Source organism: Dipodomys merriami, unplaced genomic scaffold (assembly GCF_024711535.1).
Source record: "Dipodomys merriami isolate MVZ:Mamm:240054 unplaced genomic scaffold, mDipMer1.0.p SCAF_2, whole genome shotgun sequence".
NCBI classification, from domain to species: Eukaryota; Metazoa; Chordata; class Mammalia; order Rodentia; family Heteromyidae; genus Dipodomys; species Dipodomys merriami.
Genome location: NW_027203381.1, coordinates 18,700,650 through 18,726,868, shown reverse-complemented (window position 1 = coordinate 18,726,868; position 26,219 = coordinate 18,700,650). Strand labels below are relative to the sequence as shown.

General features: G+C 38.2%; 1 protein-coding gene across 4 annotated transcripts in view; it reads right to left on the bottom strand.

The window, feature by feature from the left end:
- Positions 1–26,219, bottom strand: part of Dym (dymeclin) — a 320,347-nt gene that overhangs the window by 52,481 nt on the left and 241,647 nt on the right. For all 4 annotated transcript variants that reach the window (XM_070029178.1, XM_070029181.1, XM_070029180.1 and 1 more), the window contains 2 exons: positions 14,649–14,831; positions 2,425–2,538 (listed from right to left, as the gene is read on the bottom strand). In XM_070029178.1, the coding sequence (XP_069885279.1) occupies positions 2,425–2,538; positions 14,649–14,831 (297 nt within the window). The remainder of the gene's footprint in view (positions 1–2,424; positions 2,539–14,648; positions 14,832–26,219) is intronic.

The following is a 26,219-nucleotide window of genomic DNA, read 5'->3' as shown; positions in this document are numbered from 1 at the left end:
TGTTGGCATACAGAAAAGCTATTGATTTTTGTGGATTAATTTTATACCCTACTACTTTGCTAAAGACACCCTTATCTCTTCTTCAACTGAAATTGGGCCTTCCACTCTAGACTCCCATCCCCCAGGTCTTTCATACCCCAATATCCATCTGGAGGTAAGACTGCTATCCTTTTTGCTTAATTTGTTGCTCCTTGGCTAGTATTATTTTATCCTCAAGCCAACAGCCCTGGTCATATGTGCTTTTCCTTATAATTGTCCCCTACCCCCTTGTGGCTTCTAGATGCCTATTCCATTTATCCTAGGGCCCAGTCCATTAGCTGGTTCAATCACATTAACTTTCATCAACATCCATGCTATCTCAGACCCTCACACTCACAGCCAAAGCTAAAGTACATTATCACCAAGATCCACTCCACTTTTTAAAGCATAGCCTAAATAAATTGCTCTTTAATCTCAATCTTTTTACTTCTACTTGCTGTTTCCTTAATTAAATCAAAATCTCCCTTCTCTTGTCCTCTACATTATCTACAATTTTCTGATATTTTACTCCTTTTTTTTTTTTTTTTTTGGTTGGTTGTGGGGCCTGAACTCTGGGCCTGGGCACTGTCCCTCAGCTCTTCAGCTCAAGGCAAGTGCTTTACCACTTGAGCCACAGTGCCACTTCCAGGTTTTTCTGCTTATGTGGTGCTGAGGAATCGAACCCAGGGCCTCATGCATGCAAGGCAAGCACTCTACCACTGAACCACTTTCCCAGCCCTATTTCTTTCTTGAATCAGTTTAGACACCAAGATCTATCACTTCTTGGAAACAGCCATGGTAATCTTCATGGATTTTTGGGCTGGTTCACATAGTATAGTTCAAATAAATTTGAAATAGTATAAAGATAAATACAAACCAGCAAACCAGAGTTCTACTTCATGTAAGAATAGGAATTAGTGGATTCTTAACATTTTAAGAACTCTCAGGAATTACTCAGAGTGAGCTACTGCATTGTGGTGTGACCCAGCTGACCAGAAGAACACCTGCCATCTTGCTCAGGACTGTAAATCTCACTGCTGTTTATGTGCTCTGGGACTTCTGGAAGTGATTAGGATGACTAATGTGCTGTTGTTTTACAAACTCTGTTATTATAACTGAAAATATTTTTACATCCTACAACAATATCTCTCAAGCATTAATTTAGCAGTGGTTATAGAAATTATGCTGAAAAAAGTGTCCCCAAACAGTACCAGAACAGAGACTGATTGTGATAAAAGCCCACATGAAGACCAAACACCCACCAGGAGAGCCTGTACTATTCAATGAGGAGAAAATACTCTAAAAAATTAGACATGATAAAAAAATTAAAGTAAAATGTGTTACAATACTACATATTTCTGGGCCTCCCTAATATCCCTTCACATTTTTCCTATGAGACAATTAGTCTTTAAATCTGAACTTTAAATCACAAGATTACTTTAGTAGTTCATCAGCCAAATAAATGTAAATGTCTTTGAGAATTTAGCCTGGAGCTGGTGGCTCACACTGTAATCCTAGTTACTAAGGAGACTGAGATCTGAGGATCCTGATTCAATACCATCCCAGGCAGGAAAGTCTGTGAGACTTTTATCCCCAATTAACCATTAGAAAACCAGAAGTGGAGCTGGGTCTCAAAGTGGTAGAGCACCAGCCTTGAGCAAAAGAGCTCATAGTCCCAAGTTCAAGCCCCACAAATGACCCCCAAAAAACCCACACATAATTTCCCCTACTTTTTCTGCAAAGTATTTCTTTTTGTCCACTACTACATTTCAGGAATATACCAAACAGTGTGGAGATTATGGAGTCAGACTTTCTGGGTCTGAAGCTCCTAGCTCAATCATTTTCTAGCTACATGACTTTATAATCTCTCTATTGGTTTCCTTATCTGAACAGTTCAGACAATATTACCCACTTTTAGGGCTGTTGTGAGGACAGAATGAGTTGATATATTTAAGATGCAAAAACCCTGTGTGACACTCAGTAAACAGTAGGTAAGCATTAGCTATTATAGTAGTTATCTTCTCCATTACCATCAGCACTTTCCTAACAACCCTTGATGATATTTGTAAGCTGGAATTTGCCTCACTGGGTTAAAAAAGAATCTGCCTCTTTGGTAACAGTTTATGAAGCACTCATAGAATGTGTGGTAGTTCCTAGTAAAATACACGATGGTGTATTTTAGGGCATTAGGCATTAGCCCTTTTTTCTATTTTCTTTTGAACAGCTACTGAAAGCTTCATCACATTTCTGAGAATCAGTATATACTTACTGGAGGAGGCAATATTTACCTTTTCTAGCAAAGAAAGTACCAGGCAAGCAATATAATTCTGAATAGGGTATGCTCAGAAACAGATATTTACATCTGTGATTTGACTGTTTCAGTGACTACTTCTTTAGCCATCTTACCTTTAGTCTGTCTTTAGGCAGTGCAACAACCCCCTGCTTAATAATTTCCAAGACCCGTTCTACTGACAGCTCAGCTCCAGCCTGTAGCAGCCTTGAGCTAAAGAAGGTGATCACCTGGAAATGAAAAGAGATATTTTTTAAATAAATTCTTTTGAGATGGGTGTTGCCCTTACGCTCAAGTAGGTCTCCCCCTCCCTCCCTTCTCTACATACTAGGGTTTGAACTCAGGACCTGGAGCTTTCTAAGTAGAGGTCTACTACTTAAGCTCTTTTTTTTTGGGGGGGGGGCAGTCCTAGGGCTTGAACTCAGGGCCTGGGCACTGTATCTGAACTTCTTTTGCTCAAGGCTAGTACTCTACCACTTAAGCCACAGCACCACTTTTGACCTTATCTTCATGCATACTAGGTAAGTATTCTTCCACTAAGCCACATTTTTTTTTTTTTTTTTGGTCCAGACTGGCCTCAAATTGTAATAGCCCTATCTCCATGCTTAAGTAGCTAGGATTGTAAGTGTGAGCCATTGAGTTGGGTTCCCAGGTTGGTCTTGAACACACAATTTCTCTGTCCCAGCTTCACAAGTAGCTGGTATTACAGATCTATACCACTGTGACTAGCTTAAGATCATCTACCTACCTACCTACCTACCTACCTACCTAGTGCCTATCCTAGGGCTTGAACTCAGGGCCTAGGAGCTGAGCTTCTCCCCCAAACCCCCCTCGCTCAAAGCTAGCACTCTACCATTTGAGCCACAGCTTTTGGTAGTTGATTGGAGTCTCATAGACTTTGCTGCTCAGGCTGACTTTGAACTCTGATCTTCAGATCTCAGCTTCTGGAGTAGCATAGAATTACAGGTTTTATGAGCCCACTGCCATCTGGCTATAAAATTTTTAAACAAATAGTTGTATAAAATGTATTTTAAGTAGATACCTTTCTCACATTGTAGTAAAACTATCCTAATTCCAGTTCTAAGCAGATTTGGCTTTTAACTTTACCTTCCCTTCTATGTGCACCCTGTTTTTATTTCTTTTCTTTTTTTGCCAGTCCTGGGGCTTGAACTTAGGTCCTGAGCTTCTTTTGCTCAAGGCTAGCACTCTACCACTTGAGCCACAGTGCCACTTCTGGCCTTTACTGTATATATAGTACTATGGAATCAAACCCAGGGTTTCATGCATGCTAGGCAAGCACTCTACCTCTAAGCCACATTCCCAGCCCTGTGCATCCTTCTCTTTATGACATCTGATAGCAAGCATCAACAGTACACATTCAGGGATGACTGTTTTCTTGTTGTAGATTTATCAGCCTCCCAAATTTTGCTTATTCTTGTGCTACCTCATCTGGTATTTGTATGTCATTGAAAGAAGCTCAAGTTAGCTCAAAGTAAAATTCATCAATTTTGAAGCTTTATAGGAGGTCTCAGAAATTTTTTTTTTTTTTTTTTTTTGGGTCCGGTCGTGGGGCCTGAACTCTGGGCCTGGGTGCTGTCCCTCAGCTCTTTAGCTCAAGGCTAGCGTTCTACCACTTGAGCTACAGCGCCATTTCTGGCTTTTTTTCTTTTTGCTTATGTGGTGCTGAGGAATCGAACCCAGGGCCTCATGCATGCAAGGCAAGTGCTCTACCACTGAGCCACTTTTCCAGCCCTCAGAAAAATTCTTAATAAGAAAGCAGGGCTGGGAAGGTGGCTCAGTGGTAGAGCTCCTTGCCTAGCTTAAGTGAGGTCTTTTTCATTTAATTTTTAAAAATTGCTATTATAAAGGTAATGTACAGAGGGGTTACAGTTATGTAAATATGGTAAAGAGTACATTTCTTTTTGGACAGTGTCTCCCCTTCCTTCACTCTTGCCCAGTTTTTTCCTACTATCCCTACGCACAAGTTGTATAATTCATTTTCAACACAGTATCCAGTGAATACCATTGCTTCATTTGTTCATCCTTTGTTCCTCTATTTCTGTGCTCCTCTTATACTCCCAAAGACATATAAGCAAACATACAGAACAAAAAGGAAAGAAAACAAAGAGCAAAATAGAAAAAAACAAAGAAACTCTTGTTTTCATTTCCTGAAGTTCATTAGTGAGGTTCTTTTAAATTACTCTTCTAAATATTAATTATTAAGAAGACCATACCTTTTCTCTTAACTATTCTAGTTGAAAGTAAACCAAGTTAGGTATTTGTTCCGGAAAGTAAAGATGTCCCAATGGAGTTAGAATCATTACCAAGTGTGTGCCTCCCACCTCAGAAAACGACTAACAGCAAAGGCAGCTGTGGCTGATTATATTGCTTTTCATTCCAGATAAACAAGAAAGTTGCTTGAGATAAAGAAATGATCATCCATTCTTTCACAAGTTGCTTATTATATCCACACAGGTTGGTTCCCCAGTATGTGCTTATATATCTTATTTTTGTAAGCTTCTTTTGGGATTCTGGGATTCAATTGACACAGTAGACTCATAAATCCATTTCTGTAACATAGTCACTAAATCTTTTTTTTTTTTCAGTCATGGGGCTTGAACTCTGGGCTTGGGTGTTGTCCCTGTGCTCTCCCCTGTGCTGAAGGTGAGCACTCTACTGCTTAAGCCACAGCGCCATTTCCAGTTTTCTAGTGGTTTATTGGAGATAAGAGTCTCTTGGAATTTCCTACCCCGGCTGGCTTTGGACGGTGATCCTCAGATCTCAGCCTCCTGAGTAGGAGGATTATAGGCGTGAGCCACTGGTACCTGGCTTAGTCACTAAATCTTTGAAGAAAGACACATTACAATGGTTCCTTCAAACTCTTATTTTAAAATGTGCAACAAAGAAGCAAAAAAAAAAAAAAAAAGCCTTCCTGTTGTATAACTACCTTTATAGATCTTAAACATAAAGTTTTCAAAATTGACTATCCATACAAATGATCACTTTCTACTGGTAAACATGGTTGATATCAGAAATTTCAGGGGATTTAACCAAATAGCTGTGGGCAAAATAAAGAGAAGGAACATACGTGTTAAAAATATACTCTAAGGGGCTGGGAATGTTGCATGGTGGTAGAGTGTTTGCCTAGCATGCATGAAGCCCTGGGTTTGATTCCTTAGAACCACATACACAGATGAAGCTGGAAGTGGTGCTGTGGTTCAGGTGGTAGAGCACTAGACTTGAGCAAAAGAAGCTCAGATACAGTGCTACAGTGCCCAGGCCCTGATTTCAAGCCAAAAAAAAAAAAAAATTCTAAGAAATGAAAAAAAGTAAAAAACAGATTTGTCAGACATAAAATGTCTTTCTCATATTTACTAGAAGCTGATATTTTGTTATTGGATGATGTTTGAAAGATAACAGAGGAAAGTAGTAGTTCTCAAATACAGCTGAGTATCAAAAAAAGTTGGGAGGCTTTGTAATATACTTATTCCTTGCCAGAGACCTTCTATATCAATATCTTCTGGTGATTTTGATCAGCAAGAATCTAGAACAGTGGGCTTCAAAATTTTCTGACTTATATGCCTATAAGCTAAAAAATAAAACAACAACAACAACAAAAAAAAACACTGGGATTACAGGCACCTGTAATCCTAGCTACTCAGGAGGCTAAGAGATCTGAGGATTGTGGTTCGAAGCCAGCCTCAGCAGGAAAGTCTGTGAGAGGGCTGGGAAGGTGGCTCAGTGGTAGCGTGCTTGCCTTGCATACATGAGGCCCTGGGTTCGATTCCTCAGCACCACATAAGCAGAAAAAGCTGGAAGTGGTGCTGTGGCTCAAGTGGTAGAGCACTAGCCTTGAGCTGAAGAGCTGAGGGATAATGCCCAGGTCCAGAGTTCAGGCCCCATGACTGGCAAAACAAAACAAAACAAAACAAAAAGTCTGTGAGACTCTTATCTCAAATTAACCACCAGAAAACTGGAAGTGGTACTGTAACTCAAGTGGCAGAGCACTCACCTTGAGCTAAAGGACTCAGGGACAGCTCCCAAGCCAAAAGTTCAAGCGCCACCAGGATAGACAAAAAAAAAAAAAAAAAAAAAAAAGAAAGGTAGGGTTTTCTTATGGTCTATGTTCTATCAGTTTATAAATAATGTAATATACCATAGCATTGTTTCATATATTGCAAAATATATATAAAAGAAAATTAAAAAGAATAAGATAAATACAAATGAACTAGATATTAGAAATACTTAGCTAATAATACAAAACATACAAAATATTACTAAAAATAATTAGATAAATCAGTTATCATAATTCTTGTTAGCAGTAATACTTATTTAACATTATCATGAGGGAACAAAATATATTCCTTCGGTAAGATATGCTGTTTATGATAGTAGATGTAAATCTGTACTAGGAACAGTCTTCCTGATAATATTTATACATCTATTTCTTGTGAGATTATGGAGTTCATCACTGTTTCCACCTTGTAATGTGATGCCTGTACTATAAGGAGAGGGACATCATCTTTGTCATTATCTTTTGTTGTGTATACTGATATTACTGTTATTATTTCCAACTTGGAAAATAATATTCATGAAGGTTTAGGTCCAACAACTAGGAACACAACTGTACAATAAACTGTAAGAAAAATCACAGGTACAGGCAATTGTGCCAACTCCTATATGTTGAGGTTTTCTTCCTTTCTCTTCGCTCAGGACAGACAGGGTTCTGTAGTTGACTGTGCCACTTTATCAGTGCCAATGGTGTTTGGCAAGTGCTGTACCACTGAGCCACACCCCGGTCAGTACCAATACTATCAGTAACAAGAAATCTCTTTAGATGAGCAAATAAAGTTCTATATATTCTTTACCAAGATAACAAAATGCCTATAGTCAAAAGTCAAGCAGAACACACAGTATTCATATTATAAAGACATTGCAAGCCAACGAAGAGTGAGCATCCATATACCTCCAAAGAGCAAAGGGATGAGATGACCATCCTGTTTGGTTCTCTGGCTTACATTGGCCTACCTCTAAGCTACAAGGAGACCTCATCCCACAGAAGAGCTGGTGAGCATGCAAGAGGCTCAGGTTCTCAGTAAATGTTTCTTCCTGTCTTTATCCTGAATGCTGTGATTACCAGTGTGTAACAACATGTCTACTAGGCTTAAGTTTTTTGTTTTTCCTTTTGGTGCTGATCCTGGGGCTTGAACTCAGGACCTGGGTGCTATCCCTGGATATTTTGCTCAAGGCAATTGCTCTACCACTTGAGCCACAGCTCCATTTCCAGCTTTCTGGTGGTTAATTGGAGATAAGAGTCTCAGACTTTCCTGCCCAGGTTGGCTTTAAATGCAGATCCTCAGATTTCAGCCTCCTGAGTTACTAGGATTGCAGGCTTAAGACACTGGCACATTCCTACGTTTAGTTTTTTTTTTTTTTTTTTTTTTTTTTTTTTTTTTTTTTTTGGGTCCAGTCGTGGGGCCTTAACTATGGGCCTGGGCGCTGTCCCTCAGCTCTTCAGCTCAAGGCTAGCCCTCTACCACTTGAGCCACAGCGCCACTTCCGGCTTTTTTCTTTTTGCTTATGTGGTGCTGAGGAATCGAACCCAGGGCCTCTGGCATGCAAGGCAAGCGCTCTACCACTGAGCCTCCTTCCCAGCCCCTACGTTTAGTTTTTAAGAGTATAATATATTTGAAATAAAAGATATAGGATATTTAGTCAGAAATTTCAAATAGAATCAGAATGAAATCCCAGAAAAAAGTGTGAAACTCTCCCAATGATATGGACCTATTTGCATGCATTTATAATTTGTGATGATGATGACTACAACAGATTTTTTAAAATAAACTTGTACAGCAAGCACTAAAACTGTGAAAGTGGGTAAATTTTGTTTTCCTTGAAAATATCTGCACAAGACATAGCCAAAAAAGAAAACCTTAAGGTAAAATGTTTAACTAAAATGGGAATAAACTTTGTTAATGTATCTCTACGGCAACCTTTCAAAAAAAGTACTCTCTCACAGTGCATGTTTTATAGCTTCCTCCACCTATCACAATTGGTCTGTAGCTCATAAAATTTACATATAGTCAACTACTAACCATCATACTATTGGCTTTGAATAGCAATTGTCCAAATTCATGCCTTGCCTTGATTAATCAGTTGTGTTCTTTGAGTAACCACTTGTCATGAAACCAGTGAGTGATTATTCATCATAAACTGATGGAAGACTATTAGAAGAGGGTAAAAAGCCAGTATGTGCTAGGTGAGGTAAACATTCTTTTCTAAATAGCCACTTACCCAAGTGTTAAGTGGAGAGCTAAGTTTTTGTTTTTTTCAAAACAATTAGGCCTGTTCTAGAAAGCAAAATACATATGTATTCTCTCATTGAGTTGTTTTATTTTTCCCTCAAGTTTTTGCTTTAATCACTACAGGTACTGACTGACAAGTTATCCTGTAGTGGATATCTCCAGAGGATTTACATGGGGAAAAAAAATCCCCCAACTTCTCCCAGGCAGAAACTTAGAGAACTTAAAGAACTTAAATAGGGCTGGGAAGGTGGCTCAGTGGTAGAGCGCTTGCCTTGCATGCCTGAGGCCCTGGGTTCAATTCCTCAGCACCACATAAGCAAAAAGAAAAAACTGGAAGCAGCACTATGGCTCAAGTGGTAGAGCACTAGCCTTGAGCTGAAATGCTGAGGTATAGCACCCAGGCCCAGAGTTTAGGCCCCCACGACCGGACCCCAAAAAAAGAACTTAAATAGTGCCCAGTTGGCTGGGTTAAAATCCTTTAAGTCTTTACAATTTAGGGAGAAGGCGAGGGGTGGGGGGGCGGGGGGGAAGTGGGAGAAAATAAGGGAGAGGTAACAATGTTCAACAAGAAACATACTCATTACCTTAATTATGTAACTGTAACCCCTTTGTGTATCACCCTTACCAAAAAAAAAAAATCCTTTAAGTCCTGGCAAGTTATTTAAATTTTCTATGCCTCAATGATGTATAAATGAGGAAAACATACAGAGCCTGCCTTATAAGTTGTTGTGAGAATTAAATTAGTTATTATCTGCCAAGTGAAAACTGCCTTACATATATTAAATGTTCATAAAATGTCAGCAAGTATCATTTTAGGTGTATTTCAGAATTTCTGTTTATAAAATAACAAAGTTGCTACATCTACCACATAGGAACCAATACCAATAAAGCACATGAAAGTACTCTGTTAACAGTGAAACATGCATGTTGCTACCATCACCAACAGCCTATCCCATCAATGTCTCTGTTGGAGTTGTATTTCCTGATTTTATACTGTATATGTAGACTAAAGATTTGTAATAACTGAGTATGCTGATAAGGGTCACCTTATTCAAGTGAGTAGGATAATATTAAATCTACTGAGAGTAAATTCCAGAAAGACAACATATTAAACAAATCACCACTAACTTAACACTGCTAAGGGCCAACTAAAACTTGAATTCATGTATAACTATTGTCTTTCAAAAAATGTAGATGAGTTTTACTATTTCCAGAAAAATTAAACTCAGTACCAGATAGAGGCAGTTTTAATATTTATTCTTTGCATGATTTAGTTTCATTATAGGTTTTTATCATGAAAAATTGAGTTTAAACAAATACTTTTTCTGCATGTGTTGAGGTGATCATATGGTTTTATTTCTTTAGTTTATTGATATGATGAGTTAATTCTGTTTTTGTTGTTGTTGTTTTTTCCTTTTGTGACTGTCCTGGGGCTTGAACTAAGGGATTAGATACTGTCTCTGAGTTTTTCTGTTCAAGGCTAGTGCCCTACGACTTGAACCACAGTTTAACTTTCAGCTTTTTGGTGGTTAATTGGAGAGAAGAGTTCTACAGACATTATTGCATGGGCAAGCCTCAACCATGATCCTCAGATCTCAGCCTCCTGAGGAGCTAGAATTACGAGTATGAGCCACTGGTGTCTGGCTAGATATTTAGTTTTTTAAGGGTGATTCAGCCCCTGTTCCTGGAATAAATTATACTTGATCCTGATATCTTTATTACTCCTTTGATATACAGTTAGATTTGCTATTATTAAGGATTTCTGCACTTATGTCCATGAGCAACCTATAAGCCTCTGAGATTAATCTTGGTCTCTGGTTTGATTTCCTCCCTAAATCTCTGTTGGAATGTGGCTATGCCCACTGGCTTATATATTGCCTACAATATAACAGCACAGTTGAGTATATACCTGGAATCAGAGTAAGTTCTGTGTTTTGCTTACCTACAATGTCTCTATTTTGCTTTTAGTTTTAAATTATTTTGTAGAGTATAAGATCTGGGTTAGCAAGATTTTTTTTTCTACCACAGCATTTAAAGATATCACTTCAAAAACAAAAACAAAAACAAAACAAAACAAAAAAAAAGATATCACTTCATTATTAGGCTTTCATTGCTTCTGACTAGAAGATTCCTATCATTATCGTTTTCTGTTATATAAACACTGTATATAATGTTTCTCTTTTCTCTGGCTGCATTCAAAGTCTACATTGCATTTTCTCTCAAAAAAATTTTTTTTTGTTCATTGTGGGGCTTGAACTCAGGGCTTGGCCACTGTCCCTGAACAATTTTTGCTCAAGAATAGCACTGTACCACTTGGGCCACAGTATCACATTCAATTTGGAGTTGTTAACTGGAGATAAGAACCTCACAGGAACTTTTCTGCCTGGGCTGGCTTTGAACTGTGATCCTCAGATCTCAGCCTCCTGAGTAGCTAGGATTATCGGTATGAGCCACTGGCACCCAGCTCTTTCTAATATTTAAATTCTCTGTCTCTGTGTTTGCAGATGGACTTATCCTGATAGAAGCTCTATCTATCTATTGTTTGAAAACTTTCAGTATTAAAAATTCTCAGCCATTATTTCCTCTGATCTGTTTTTCTTTTCCTTTTGATAACTCCAATTATATGTAAGTTAGATCATTTGACATCATCTTACAGTTCTGTGTTCTCATTTTTACATTTCATTTGCATAATTTCTTTTTGCTTTTGTTGGTCGTGGGGCTTGAACTCTGAGCCTGGGCACTGTTCTTCAGCTCTTCAGCTCAAGGCTAGCGCTCTACCACTTGAGCCACAGCGCCACTTCCGGTTTTCTGGTGGTTTATTGGAGACAAGAGTCTCACAGACTTTCCTGCCCGGGTTGGCTCCAAACCGGATCCTCAGATCTCAACCTCCTGAGTAGCTAGGATTACAGCTGTGAGCCACCAGCACCTGGCTACATTTGCATAATTTCTATCAAACTACCTTCAAAATCATAGATTTTTTTTCCCTTCCTTAACTACACTCAAGCTTCCCAATGAGTCACAGAAATTTTCAGTCACAGTAATTCTTAGTCTGTCATATATTTTTTCTTATAGTTTTCATCTTTCTCTAAAATTCACTATGTGTTTATGCATATTATCCCTATTCTATTGGGTCAAGCAATGACAATTTTTTTTTCTTGGGTCCGGTCGTGGGGCTTGAACTCTGGGCCTGGGTGCTGTCCCTCAGCTCTTCAGCTCAAGGCTAGCGCTCTACCACTTGAGCCACAGCGCCACTTCCAGCTTTTTTCTTTTTTTGCTTATGAGGTGCTGAGGAATCGAACCCAGGGCCTCAGGCATGCAAGGCAAGTGCTCTACCATTGAGCCACTTTCCCAGCCCGAAAATTTTTTTTTTTTTCTGAAAAGAACCAGGTAGAAAATTGTTTTAGGCACTCTCATTCATAATATAGTTTCTGCTACATATGATATTCTTTTTAAAACAACTCTTTAAAAATGCAGAAGGTAGTCATAGTTTACTTGTTGCACAAAGGCAAATATTGGGCTGGTTTTGGCCAATGGATTTTATACTTTGTTCAGCTCGTCTAAGCAAACATTTTAACTCTAAGTAATCATACTTAAATTCTCTGTCTAGTAGTTCCAACATCTGAATCATCACTGAGAATCTAGTTTTGCTATCTCTTGACAATGACTCTTCTTTGAATTTTTATTTATTTTACTTTTTATAATTTTTTGTTATTATAAAGATGGTATACAGAGGGATTACAGTTACCAGTCAGGTAATGAGCACATTTCTTTTTTTTTTTTTTTTTTTTTGCCAGTCATGGGGCCTGAACTCTAGGTCTGGATGCTGTCTCTCAGCTCTTCAGCTCAAGGCTAGCGCTTTACCACTGGAGCCACAGCACCACTTCCAGCTTTTTCTGTTTATGTGGTGCTGAGGAATCAAACCCAGGGCCTCATGCTTGCAAGGCATGCACTCTACCACTGAGCTACCTTCCCAGCCCTAAGCACATTTCTTTTTGACAGTATCACCCATGATTCTTTTTTTTTCTCTTTTCTTTCCCTCCCTCCCTCCCTCCCTCCCTTCCTCCCTTCCTCTCTCCCTCTCTCTCTCTTTCTCTCTTCTTTCTTTCTTTCTTTCTTCTCATTGTGTTTGTCTGACAAGCAGATTCCTGTCAGATACTGAGAAATGAACACATCTCTTCTTGGGTCAGGCTTGACATGAGCTAATTTTCATAGAAGATTACTAGTATGTGCATCATAGCCTTTAAGGGCCTTAAATACTATACATTTTCAGTACTAACACTACATTTTCTACTTTTGATTATCTCTGTATGCCTGGGTCACAAAGCAGGATCTGAAATGCCTATTCTTGAGTATCTTTGGTCTAATTAGACCAAAGATTAGATACCTAATTAGACACCAGGAGTGTCCTAATCATAAAAAGCTAGAGTTGGCATCAGGTTAATTTGAAAGGATAAAAGAATATATGTATGTGTGTATATTTACACACATACCATATATATATATATATACATATGTGTGTGGTTCATTTTCCTGACATCACATTATCTGACCTTTTCCGCTCGACTCATACATATACTAGATATTGCAAATAAGGGAAACCATGGGACCTATGTTTCTTTGGGCCTGGCTTACTTCACTTAATATAATTTTTTCCAAGTTTTTCCATTTCCTAACAAATGGGGCAATGTCATTCTTTCTGATGGAGGCATAGAATTCCATTGTGTATATATACCACATTTTCTTGATCCATTCATCTACTGAGGGGCATCTGGGTTGGTTCCATATCTTAGCTATGGTAAATAATGCTGCAATAAACATAGTTGTGCTGGTAGCTTTAGTGTGGTCTTGTTTGTAAACATTTGGGTAAATGCCCAAAAGTGGGATTGCTGGGTCATAGGGGAGTTCTATGTGAAGTCTTTTGAGGAACCTCCATACTGCTTTCCAAAGTGGTTGAACAAGTTTACATTCCCACCAACAATGAAGTAAGAAACCAACACTCTTGATCATCACAGAATTTGTAAAGGATGTGTCTGGTTATTTCACTAAGTATACCAGGTAAGTTCAGTTAACAAGGACATGGAGCCGGAAAAAAAGTTTTAAAAGATTGCTTGAAGATGTTCCCATAAATCCATGTGGAAATATGGGTTCATAATGGTGAATGAATGAATTTTTGAAGACTTACCTAAAGACATCAAGTCTCAGCTGGGTGCTGCGGGTGGCTCACCCCTAGGCCTATAATCCTAGCTACTCAGGAGACTGAGATCTGAGGATCACGGTTCAAAGCCAGCCTGGGCAGCAAAGTCCGTGAGACTTATCTCCAATAAACCACCACTGTGGCTGAAGTGGTAGAACACTAGCCTTGAACTGAAGACCTGAGGGACAGAACCTAGGCCCAGAGTTCAAGCCCCATTACTGACAAAACGGAAACAAAATACAAAACAAAACAAAATATATCAAGTCTCACTCAAAGAAATAAACATGCTCATTCGAAACGGTGCTTCTTTATCATCTTGACTGTTAAATATAGTTAATGTTGAAAGAAGGAACTTTTAGTATTGTAGATAACTCTTTCCAGAATTTGTTACATTAAACTTCCTCTGCTTTAGTATTTAAAAAGGAATTATACATGCCAGTATAGTAGCATACACCTGTAATCCTAGCACTCAGGAGACTGAGGCAGAAGGATGCTAAGTTTGAGCCAGATTAAGCTACATAGTGACTATGAGCCCAGCAAAGGCAATGAAACAAGCTCCTGTCTTGCAAACAATTAAAAAAAATACAAAGTAGAATCATTGGGCTGGGAAGGTGGCTCAGTAGTAGCTAGTGCTTACCTCACATGCATGAGGCCCTGGGCTCAATTCCTCAGCACCGCATACACAGAAAAAGCCAGAAGTGGTGCTGTGGCTCACTTGATAGAGCACTAGACTTGAGCTGAAGAGCTGAGGGACAGTGCCCAGGCCCACAGTTCAAGCCCCATGAGTGACCAAAAACAAAACAAAACAAAACCATAAAAATACCCCTTCTTTGAAACTTACCAGATCGATGTTTTGCATTACATCTTGAAATGAAGGATGAGTTCGAAACTGTTCAAAAAGATCTCGTTTGTAAAGCAGTGCGTACACCAAGTTTGGGTTGTGGTGAAGAGAATTTGTCAAGCAGGAATTGATGATTTCTAGCATCATTCGAATCACTTCTTCAATGACATTGAGGTCTTGAGCCTTATAAACAAAGTAAGCCCCAAAATAGTCAATGTTTTTTTTTTCCTTCACACAGAGGAATTAAAATGCAAGTAACTGCTTACAATTATAACAGTACTGGAAAAATTAGGCAGGAAAGAATTCAAGTTTATTTGCCAAGAGGTGGATTTATCAGCTACTAAAGGGTTTGAGTTAAAACTGAACAAGTGTACAGGTAACTAGGAATTTCATATAATAAATGATGTATTAGCTAATCAAGAAGAGTATTTAGAACCTATTCATCAATTCACTTAGCAGATTCTTATTTGTATTCTCAGCCTAAATTGTTAAACTTCCACAGTGTAATGATGAGCTCTTACCAAAAATAAGTGTCCAGTTCCAAAATTTACAGCTAAATATACTGTGGTTTTGCCACTGTTTCCTCAGTGTGAACAGTCTTTGAGAATTTGAATGTAAAATGGCTCTAAGACAACGAAATTTAAAGTAAGCAACTAGCAAGGTTTTCAATAAAAGACTGAGTGCAGCTCAAAGCTTCCAGCTGGGAACCTGGAGCCCAGTCTTCAGCCTCTCACTGGATTCTCTCCAGTGCTCTTCCCTGGGGAGCTGAGCTTCTAGTCCCTGCTGCCTCCTTCCAGCACGGGGCTCATCAGGCTCTCTGGCTCTCACTATTTACTCTGCTTTGGCGCCATCGAGAAACATCAATCTCAGCTTTGGGCCTGACTCTGTACTTTGATGTCTTACAATTTGCTATGGTTTATCTATTATGATTTTGGTGCAAAAAAGAGAGATCAGCCTTCAAATCTAGAACTGGCAACATAATATCAACCTGAAGTTCTCTTAATTGTATTTTCATTCCATTTGATGTCTGATTTATTTACTAGAGGAGAAAGAGTTTAGAATTTTCTCTCAGGTCAGTTAAGAACAACTCACTGGGATAGTGTGACTACTTCAGAAATATAAATCCTAATCTGTCTTTCCTTTTTTTAAGTTATATTTTTATTTTATTACCTTTAAGTAGTTGTACAAAGAAGTTATCATTCAACAAGCCACTTTATGAATACAATACATCTTGATGAATGTCATCCCTTTCATCATTTTCCTCCATTTCTTCCACCCCACGCCCTCCCTTCAAGTTTCTTAATTTTGTAGACTATGCATTGAATATTATGACTATGTTATTCCCTGCTTACCTCCCTCTCCTTGACCCCACTCCTTTTTCTTTTTTAAATTTTGCCATGATTGGGGCTTGAACTCAGGTCTTCATGCTCTCAGCTTTTTTTTGCTAAAGGCTGGAGCTCTACCACTTGAATCATACTTTCACTTCTGGGTTTTGGTAGTTCATTGGAGGCAAAAGTCTGGCGGACTGGCTTCAAATTATAATCATCAGATCTCAGTCTCCTTAGTAGAGAGGATTATAGGTGCTTTAGATTTTACTTTGTATCAGTCTGACTAAAAAGTCCTTAAAAATTATATTACCTGTCTTATTTATTTATTTATTTGGTCTTGGGGGCTTGTCCTGGACGCTGTCCTTGAGCTCTTCTTCTCAAGGCTAATGCTCTATCACTTGGAGCTACAGCTCCACTTCCAGTTTTATGGTGGTTAATTGGAGAGGATTTTCATGAACTTTCCTGTCCGGGCAGACTTTGAACCACAATTGTCAGATCTCAGCCTCCTGAGTAACTAGGATTACAGATGTGAGCCCGGCTACCTGTCTTAATGATCTTAGTAGGTATTTTATGAAATTTCTGTTATACTGTTACTATGGATAAGTACTAATGCTAACTTTTATAGATTATAAACAGCTGCAGAAATATAAACTGAACAGCAAAGAAAATTCCAAATAATATAGGAAATAAAGATATTTAATATGTTATCAAATTTTATTGGACTGTCATGATAAAAGGCATTTTTGGTCTTTTAATGTTTCTAAACAATTAGGGAAACAAATGGGGAATAATATACAACTGAGAAGTTTAGAGGAAGTTTAACTTAAAGAGTAGCTGATTTTCTACCAATATCTATTTTAACATGTAATATTATAAATAATTTATGTTAGTACACTTTTAATACAAAGGCTGCATAAACACTCTTTTCATGAGATAAGGTCAGTTTCCTTCCTGGTTACACCCAGGGGTGAAATTCTAAATATTTATCAACTAGTAGGCCAGGCAGGCCTACTGGAATATATCAGCCTGCATCAGCTGATTTCCAATTATACTATTCTTGTGAGGGCTCTGAAAGGGATTATTTCTTGAGAAATAAAGTTTCCTTGAAGCTATGTATCTATATTGATTGGTTTTATTATGTTCCAAAAACTGTATCAGGAATTTCTCTCTAGATATATTTTATTCAATTCAGTAATTCTTTGATTTAATACAGAGTAAGAAAGCTTAAAATCTGACTAAAAATTTTTAAAAAATAGTTGTTTTTAATGTACTATGTGATTTTTTGGTTTCTTTTGTTATGTTCTCCTATGGTATATCCGTACTGCCATCGTATTTGATTTTGGTACCCTGCATTTTGTATATGCATGTATCTAATTTGGGGAGGGGAAGGAGAATAACAAAATGCTGAAACAAGGACATAGGATGACCTGTTACAAGATACTATGTTGGAAATGAACCTTATAAGTTTGCGGGGGCTCGGGGGGGGGGGGGATGAGAGAGCTAGGGGAGGGAAGGGATAGTAGGAGAAAAACAAAGGAGGGGGTAACAATGCCCAACAAGAAATGTACTCATTAACTTGCTGATTTAACTGTAATCTCTCTGTACAGCATCTTTGCAAGAAAATAAACAAACAGCACCAACAAAAAAATCCAGCCAGGTGCTGGTGGCTCACCTGTAATCCTAGCTACTCAGATAGGATCGAGGTTCAAAGCCAGCCTGGGCAGGAAAGTCCGTGAGAGACTCTTATCTCTAATTAACCACCAGAAAAACAGAAGTGGTGCTGTGGCTCAAGTGGTAGAGCACTAGCCCTGAGATGAAGAGCTGAGGGACAGTGCCCAGGCCTAGGGTTCAAGCCCCACAACTGATACACACATACACACACACACACACACACACACACACACACACACACACACACAAAATCACAAAGCCACACACAACTTACATTAGACACAAAAGTTACTCTCTTTAATGCTAGAACCCATCCCCTTCTTTAGAGTGCACATCAAGGGAACAACTAGCTTACTCTTTTTTAAGAATTATTATTAACTAGTTGTATAAAAGAGTTAAAATCAGGTTATAAATACAATGCTTCTTGGTCTATGCCACCCCTTCCTTCATGAAAGCAGAATATACAATTCTTTCACCTAAGTCAGTGATTCTCCGCTACTACTTTAATAATCCTTTAAGAAATAGCTAGGATTCTTATTGTTCATTGTTTTCTAGAAACCACATTCTATGTGTCCCTTCATTCCTGTTGGAAAATCAATTACAGCTTCCAGGCACCAACCAGATCATGAAATAATCATGATATATTATGTGATTTACTAAAAACAATGTATCAAATTTTTGGTTAACTCTAATTTCCAAGAGAAATTATCCCAATAAATATAATTTGCAAGTTAAATTGAATCTTCAAATTGGCTTCAAATGCAGGTATATATTGGACATGGCAGTGTACCAATGAAATATTTTCTTTCTTTCTTTTCTTTTTTTTTTTAAAGCATTATCAGTTAAGTGAAGTAAGCCAGGCCCAAAGACACATAGTTCCCATGGTTTCCCTTATTGCAATAACTAGTATAAGTCTAGGACAAGCAGAAAAGGTCAAAAGCTATGTACATATGATGGTACAAGATGATGGTACGTGAAATGAACCCCAAGATAGGGACACAAATGGTGATCTCTTTCTTGCTATTGTTTTTAACATATTTATAATGTACTATGTGATTTTTTGTTGTTGTTTCTTTGGTATGTTCCTTTCCCATGGTATAACCTCTGTTTTTACTATATTTGATTCTGGTGCCCTCATCTTGTATATACATTTTTCTAATTTGGGGAGGGGAAGTGAAAAAACAAAATGCTTAAATAGGGATACAGGTTGACCCATTGTAACAATGAGTGTACAAGACACTATGTTGAAAATGAATTTTACAACTTCAGGGGGAGGGGGGACGGGCGGGGGGGGGAAAGGAGGGAGAAAAGGAGTTGGGGGTGGGGAGTAGTTGTGGATGTGGGGAAGGAAGGGATGGTAGAGGAAAAACAAAGGAGGAGGTAATAATGCTCGATAGGAAATGTACTCATTACCTTACTCATGTAACTGTAATCCCTCTGTACAGTAGTTTTACAATAAAAAATGTATTTTTTTAAAAAAGAAAAGAAAAAAAGCATTATCAGGCAATAATCATTACTTATAAAAAGATGAAAAGTTAGCATGAAATTGAAAAGCTTTCTCTCTCTCTCTCTCTCTCTCTCTCTCTCTCTCTCTCTCACTCAATTTGTTACTGGTTCCAGGGTTTGAACTCAGCTTTCTTGCTCATGGCTGGTACTCTGTGACTAATGCCATACCTCCAAGCCAACATTTTTCTGGTTAACTGGAGATAATCTTGTAGACCTTTCTGTTTTAAGCTATCTCTCCCTCTTCCTTCCCCCTCCCGCCCACAGTCCTGAGGCTTGACCTCAGGTCCTGGGCACTGTCACTGAGCTTCTTTTGCTCAATGCTAGAACTCTGCCCACTTAAGCACTTGAGCCACGGCTCAAGTTTCTGTTTATTTTTTCTGTTTATGTGGTACTGAGGAATCGAACCCAGGGCTTCATGCATGCTAGGCAGGTACTCTACCACTAAGCCATTCCAGCCCCACCCACCCCCACCCACCCCCACTTTTTTTTTTTTTGGCCAGTTTTGGGGCTTGAACTCGGTATGGGCATTGTCCTTGAGCTTTTTTGCTCAAGGCTACACTCTACCACTTGAGCCACAGAGTCACTTCCAGCTTTTTGTTTGTGCAGTACTGAGGAATTGAACACAGGATTTCATGCATGTTGGGCAAGCACTCTATCACTAAGCACATTCCTAGCCCATGTTTTGCTTTGTCTTGTTTTTTTAAATGAAACCCTCTTAGCAGCTAGGATTATAGGCATGAGCCATTGATGCCAGCTAAAGAGCTTCTTTAAAATGACACAATCTGCCAGGTGCCTGTGGCTTATGCCTGTAATCCTAGTTACTCAGGAGGCTGAGATTTGAGAATTGAGGTTTGAAGCCAGCAGTGGCAAAAACATCTGTTAGACTCTTATCATCAATTAATCACCAAGAAGCTGGAAGAGGAGCTGTGTCTCAAGGGGCAGAACACTAGCCTTGAGCAGACACATATACACACATGCGCACATACATGCACGCGCGCACAGACACACACAAAGCCACACACATAGCTCAGGGACAGCACCCAGGTCCTGAGTTCAAGCCTCAGAACTGGCACAAAAATCAATCATCTAATCCTTAGCATTTAAATAGATATAAATGGTTAGATAATCATAAGTGCTAGAGTTTCAAATATTATTTAACACTACTGGCTTGAATCTAGCCTAGTATACACTGAGCTCTGTCATTGAGCTACACCTCTAGACTCCTATTTCATATTTATTCTGAGAAGTGAAAACGGGGATCATTTGTAAAGCCTATACAACTGTGAAGCACAAGATAAACAGCATGTAAGCATTTCTCAAAATAAAAATATTATTAAATTACTCAAGGGAAAACCATTTTAACTTTATAGACACAATTATAAAAAAGTAAAACTATAAATGACTTTCCAAAGTTGCTAAACTAATGCAATAATCACAAGAGCAAAAAAACCCAAAAAACAAAACCTTGGAAATCACCCTTCTTTGTGTTAAATGTAAGTCAAAAAGTTGATTTTTATTAATTTATTAACTGGTCCTTTAGGAGATACTGGATAGAAAAAGTCTTCTATTTCTTTCAGAATAAAGTAAGGTTTCACAAAAATTATATATTTTTATTTTGTAATTTATTTTTTGGTGGTCCTGGGGCTTGAACTCAGGGTCTGGGTACTGTCCCTGAGCCTCTCTGTGCTCAACACCACTCTCTAAACTACAACACCAATTCTGGCTTTTTTGAGTAGTTTATTGGCGATAAAAGTGTCATAGGACTTTTCTGCCTGGGTTGGCTTCAAACCATGATACTCAGATCTCACCTCCTGAGTAGCTAGGATTACAGGCATTAGCCACTGGTACCTGGCAAGGATATGATATACCAAGTTTCCTCTGTACTCTGTTAAAATTTACTTTGTCACAGATACAATCTGATTGGCTCATCAATATAGTGACAAAATATGTAGAAATAACAAGATCTGTGCTTTTTTTCATTCATGCTCTGTTCTTTTAAGTACATAACATTCCATTAAAGGAATTAGGCTCAAAGTTAAACAACAACTGAAAGTATGTGTGGAGTATACTTATTTCTTATAGACAATTTCAGTGTAAAAACGCAAACTGTGAGAAAATAATCCCATTTGTATTGCTTCTAATAGTCTGTAGATGTTAGGAATTAAAGCCCAACAAATTCTATGCTAACTAGTAATTTAATATCAAATAGACAAGTTGGCAGTTGTGAGAATATTTTACTTAGTTAACTGAAGTCAGTGTTGCCTTTCATTCTACAAACTTCCTTTCCCTTTTAAGAGAGGATTTATATAGTTAAATAGTTTAAAATCATTTATTTTTAGTTTCCTTAAGAGGAGCATATGTATCTTGTTTGTATTAGTTTTGGGGGGATTCCAAGAGAGCTGTCGAGATTTCCTGCATTTTCAGCAGAAAATAAAACCTTCAACAAAATTAATGGGACTTTGCCAAAGCGGGGAGGAGGAGGAAGCCCAGGCAAAGGCTTTTGAAAGTCACCATGCTAATGGCCTTCAAGGAAATCTTTGGCGATAAACTCCTGTTATCTTTATGTTGTTAATTCACTGGCATACATACTGAAAAGCTTTGTGACCATGTTATTTCTAGAAAGAACTGGATATGTCCCAAAATTTCCAGCTTCTGATAGAAAGAATTGGTTTCATGTTGCACACAAATCACAGCAGAAGAATGAATCCTGTGATCAGAGGAGACGATGGGTAACTTTAATGAAGCAATGGGAGGGGCAGGTGGAAAGGAGTAGGCTGAGTTCCACCATTTTTGTGTGTGAAGGCAAAACCATGTGATATTCATTCTTCCTTATATACAATTTGAATACAACTCACAGGCTTAAACTAGATCCTTGGGAAGCGATTACTTATAATGTCCTATTGCATAGGCACTGGAAGCATGGGGCAAGATAGTGGTGGCCACTAGGGGGCACTAGTTAGCTTTATGTGCTTTCTGGAAAATGACCATAGATCTTAAAAAAGGAAATTTGGTTTTATTTGGTGGTATTGGAGTTTGAATTCAGGGCCTTGTGCTTGCTAGACAAGTGCCCTACCACTTGAGTCACATCTTCAGCCCTTAGTTCTGGAGTATTTTTCAAATCGGGTCTCATGTTTATGACTAGGCCAGCCTGGACTACAATTCTATTCACATTTTCCATGTAGCTGAGATAAGCACACCCTATCACATAGCTCTTATTGGTTGAGATGGGGTTTCTAAGCAGTTTTTGTTCATGCTGGACTTGAGGCATGATCCTCCTGATTACAATGTGATTACACTTAGTTCTATTTTAAAAGAAGAAGAAGAAGAAGATTAAGCTGCAGCCCCCAACAATCAGGCCACTGGCAAAGGGCAGAGAGCAGGGATAGTGCAGAATTGCCTTCCTTTCCCTAGGTTCTTCTACTGGCAGAAGAAAAAAATTATATATTAGAGTCCAGAATTAAAAGAATATTTTCTCTTAAGAATTACATTCATTTACAGTCTCCTTTATAATATATTGGTGTTTTATTACTAAAATACTCTTGTTCTATAAAAGTAAACTCTCACTCTTATCAAGATGCACTGGGCACATAAATAGACATGCAAAACTATAACCCCCTTGGACAACCCTTTGAAGATTAAAAAATAACTCAGCACTTGGGAGGTTAAGTTAGGAAGATAGTAACTTTGGGGCCAGGGTTAGCAGAGTAATAACTAATCAGAAGAAATATAAAGAGTAGATTGCTAATTCATTCCTTTTAACAAAAAGAATTCTAAAGATTGAAGATTTAAAATGAAAAAATAAACTTTAAAGTGGTAGAAAAAGTATAGGGAAATGTTTTCATAATCTTGACCTAGTAATGGGATAGAGAGGAAGGAAAGGGCAAGGGGAATCAAGAAATTCAAAAGCTTTAAAGGAGAAACAAACAAACAAATGAAAAAACCACACATGCCTCTGAATTAAACAAAAATTTAAGTCTTTTGAAATGAAAAAAGAAACTCTGGAAATGGAGGAAAGATTAACAAAGAAAAACATTAGCAACATGTCACAAAGAGAAAAAACACATGACAAAATCACCAACAAAAGTATGGAGAAGTCCTGTTGCTCTGGCTCATTCCTTTAATCCTAGCTACTCAAGAGGGAGAGATTTGAAGGTTGAGGTTCAAAGCCAGCCTGGGGAGGAAAGTCCTCGAGACTCTTATCTCCAATTAACCATCAAACACCGGAAGTGGAACTGTGGCTCAAAGTGGTAGAAAAGTGAACAGAAAAGCTCAGGACAGTGCCCAGGCCCTGAGTTCAAGCCCTACAACGGAAAAAAAAAGTATGAATAAGGATGGGTGGTGTGGTTTAAGTGGTAGATAGAATGCCTGCCTAGCTAGCATAAGACCCTGAATTTAAACCCCAGTACCACTAAAAAAAAAAGAAAAGAAAAATATCAATAACGTAAGGTAAAATTTAGTCAGAAATAAGAGTAACAAAAGAACAAAAAAAGAAAAGTATAAAGAAAAAGGCAGTTTTAGTCATTCATAAACAAATGAAATTTAGATAGTAAACAAAAAAAGCTCCTAAAAAAGTAGAATGAAAAAAATAGAATGATAGAAATAATAAAAACCAGAATCAATAAATTAGACAATAAAATAAAACCACATAGAACAAATAAAATATTTATTTTTGTTGAATACAAACAAAAAATAAACACAATGCTAGCCAGACAGAGGAGAAACACAATTATACACTGTGGAGAGGAGAAAGCAAACACATATACAGACAAGAGCAACATCTCCCACTTCCTGGCTTGCAGACAGCCACTTTCTCAAAGTGTTGTCATGTGGCTTTTCCTTTGTGAGCAATATGTAAGAGACACGGTGAGATCTGGTGTGTCTTCCTCTTCCTGTAAGGACAACAGTCCCATTGGATCAAGGCTCCACACTATAGACTCCATTTAATCATAATTACCTCCTCAAAGGTCTTATATACAAATACAGTCACTTTGCAGGTTAGGGCTTTAATATTTGAATTTTGGGGAAACACAATCCAGTTCACAAGCAACATATGTGGCATGACCAAAGTGAGCCATTGTGTGATGTGGGAACCCAACTGTACCCTGTGAAGTACTCTTCCCAAGAAGAGACTGAATATGTGTAAGCATTTAAGAATAAATATCCATTTCTATTAAGTACAGGGACAGAGAAGAACTCAAGGCCAACAGGAAACACAGGAACATACCTAGAATGAAGAAGATTCTACAGATCAAGTGGTTGGGTTTTTGTGGTATGATGTAATGGATAAGAAAGCAAGGAGAAAGGATTGATGTAGTTTAAAAGTCTTAAGAGAACTGAGTTCCAGTAGTTCATATTTTTAATCCCAGCTACTCAAGATGCTTAGATCTGAGGATCAGAGTTCACAGCCAACCCAGGAAGATACTTCAAGATTCCAATTACCAAGCAAAAAGGTAGAAGTGGAGGGTCAAGTGGTTAAGAGTCAGTCTAAATGTGTGAATTTTATTTGGATTCTAATCTTGACATAGTGCCAACACACATTTTTGAGACTGCTGGAGAGATGTGATTGATTAGTGGATTTGATTATACCTAGGAAATAAACTTAGGAAGTACTGCTACTTTTGCTGTATGTGATAATGATGAGATTTTGGGAAAATTATTTTTAGGGATATATATTAAAGAGTGAAAGAATAAAAGTCTAGAACTGATTATAAAATACTTCAGCAAAGGAAAAAGAAGTATATAAATATATATAAAGGATATATATATATATACATATATATATATATATATATATGATATATTCAGTGGTAGAATCAATTTTAGTTTCTATCCAACTTGTAGGTTCCAGGTAATTGGGCATAGAGGGGTTCAATAAAGGACTTTTCTGTCTGTATTTTTAAAATTAATTTATTTACTTATATATTTTTATGTTTTGTTGGTCATGGGGCTTGAACAGAGGGCCTGGGTGCTATCTCTGAGCTTTTTTGCTCTACCACTTTGAGACACAGGACCACTTTTGGTTTCCTGGTGTTTAATTGGAGTTAAGAGTGTAACATCCTTCTCTGCCTAGGCTGGCTTTGAACTGTAATCCTCAGATCTCAGCCTTCGGAGTAGCTAGGATTACAGGTGTAGCCAACAGCTCTCAGCCTGTCTGTATTTTTTAATACACTTTTAAAAATTATTTTTATTTGGAAATGCTAACAACAGAGGGGTTTCAGTTACGTAAGTCAGGCAAAGAGTACAACATCTGGGCTGTTTCCACAACTTAGCTATTGTACATAGTACAGCAGTGAACATGGATCTGCAAGTGTCCTTATGGTATCCTGGCATCGATGTCCAAGAGTGGTATGGCTGGGTTGTAAGGAAGATCTATGTTTAGTTTTTGTTTTTGTTTTTGGTCAATTGTGGGGCTTGAACTCTAGGTCTGGGCGCTGTCCCTGTGCTCTTCAGCTCAAGGTAAGCACTCTACTGCTTGAGCCACAGTGCCACTTCCTATGTTTAGTTTTTGAGGAACCTCCAGACTGCTGTCCAGAGTGGTTGCATTATTTTACATGCCCACTAACAGTGCAATAGGGTTCCTTTCCCTCCACATTCCCACCAATATTTGTTGTTCAAATTCACAATGTTGGCCAATCTAATTGTGGTGAGATGGAATCTCAGAGTTCTGATCTGTATTTCCTTTATGGCATGTGATGATGAGCATTTCCTCATGTTTCTTTTCTTTTCTTTTGCCAGCCCTAGGGCTTGAATTCAGGGCCTGGGCACTGTTCCTGAGCTTTTTTTGCTCAAGGCTAGTGCTCTATCACTTGAACCACAACACTACCTCCTGCTTTCTCTGTGTATGTGGTTCTGAGGAATGGAACCCAGGGTTTTAAACATGTGAGGCAAGCACTCTACTACTAAGCAACATTCCCAGCCCCCCTCATATGTTTCTTTGCCATTCTGACCTCTTTTTCTGAGAAGTTGCTCCATAGCTCCTTTGCCTATTTATTGGTTTATTTATTTAGCTTTGGGAGGTCCTTTGGATATTAGGCCTTTGTTAGATGTATTACTGGTAAAGATCTCT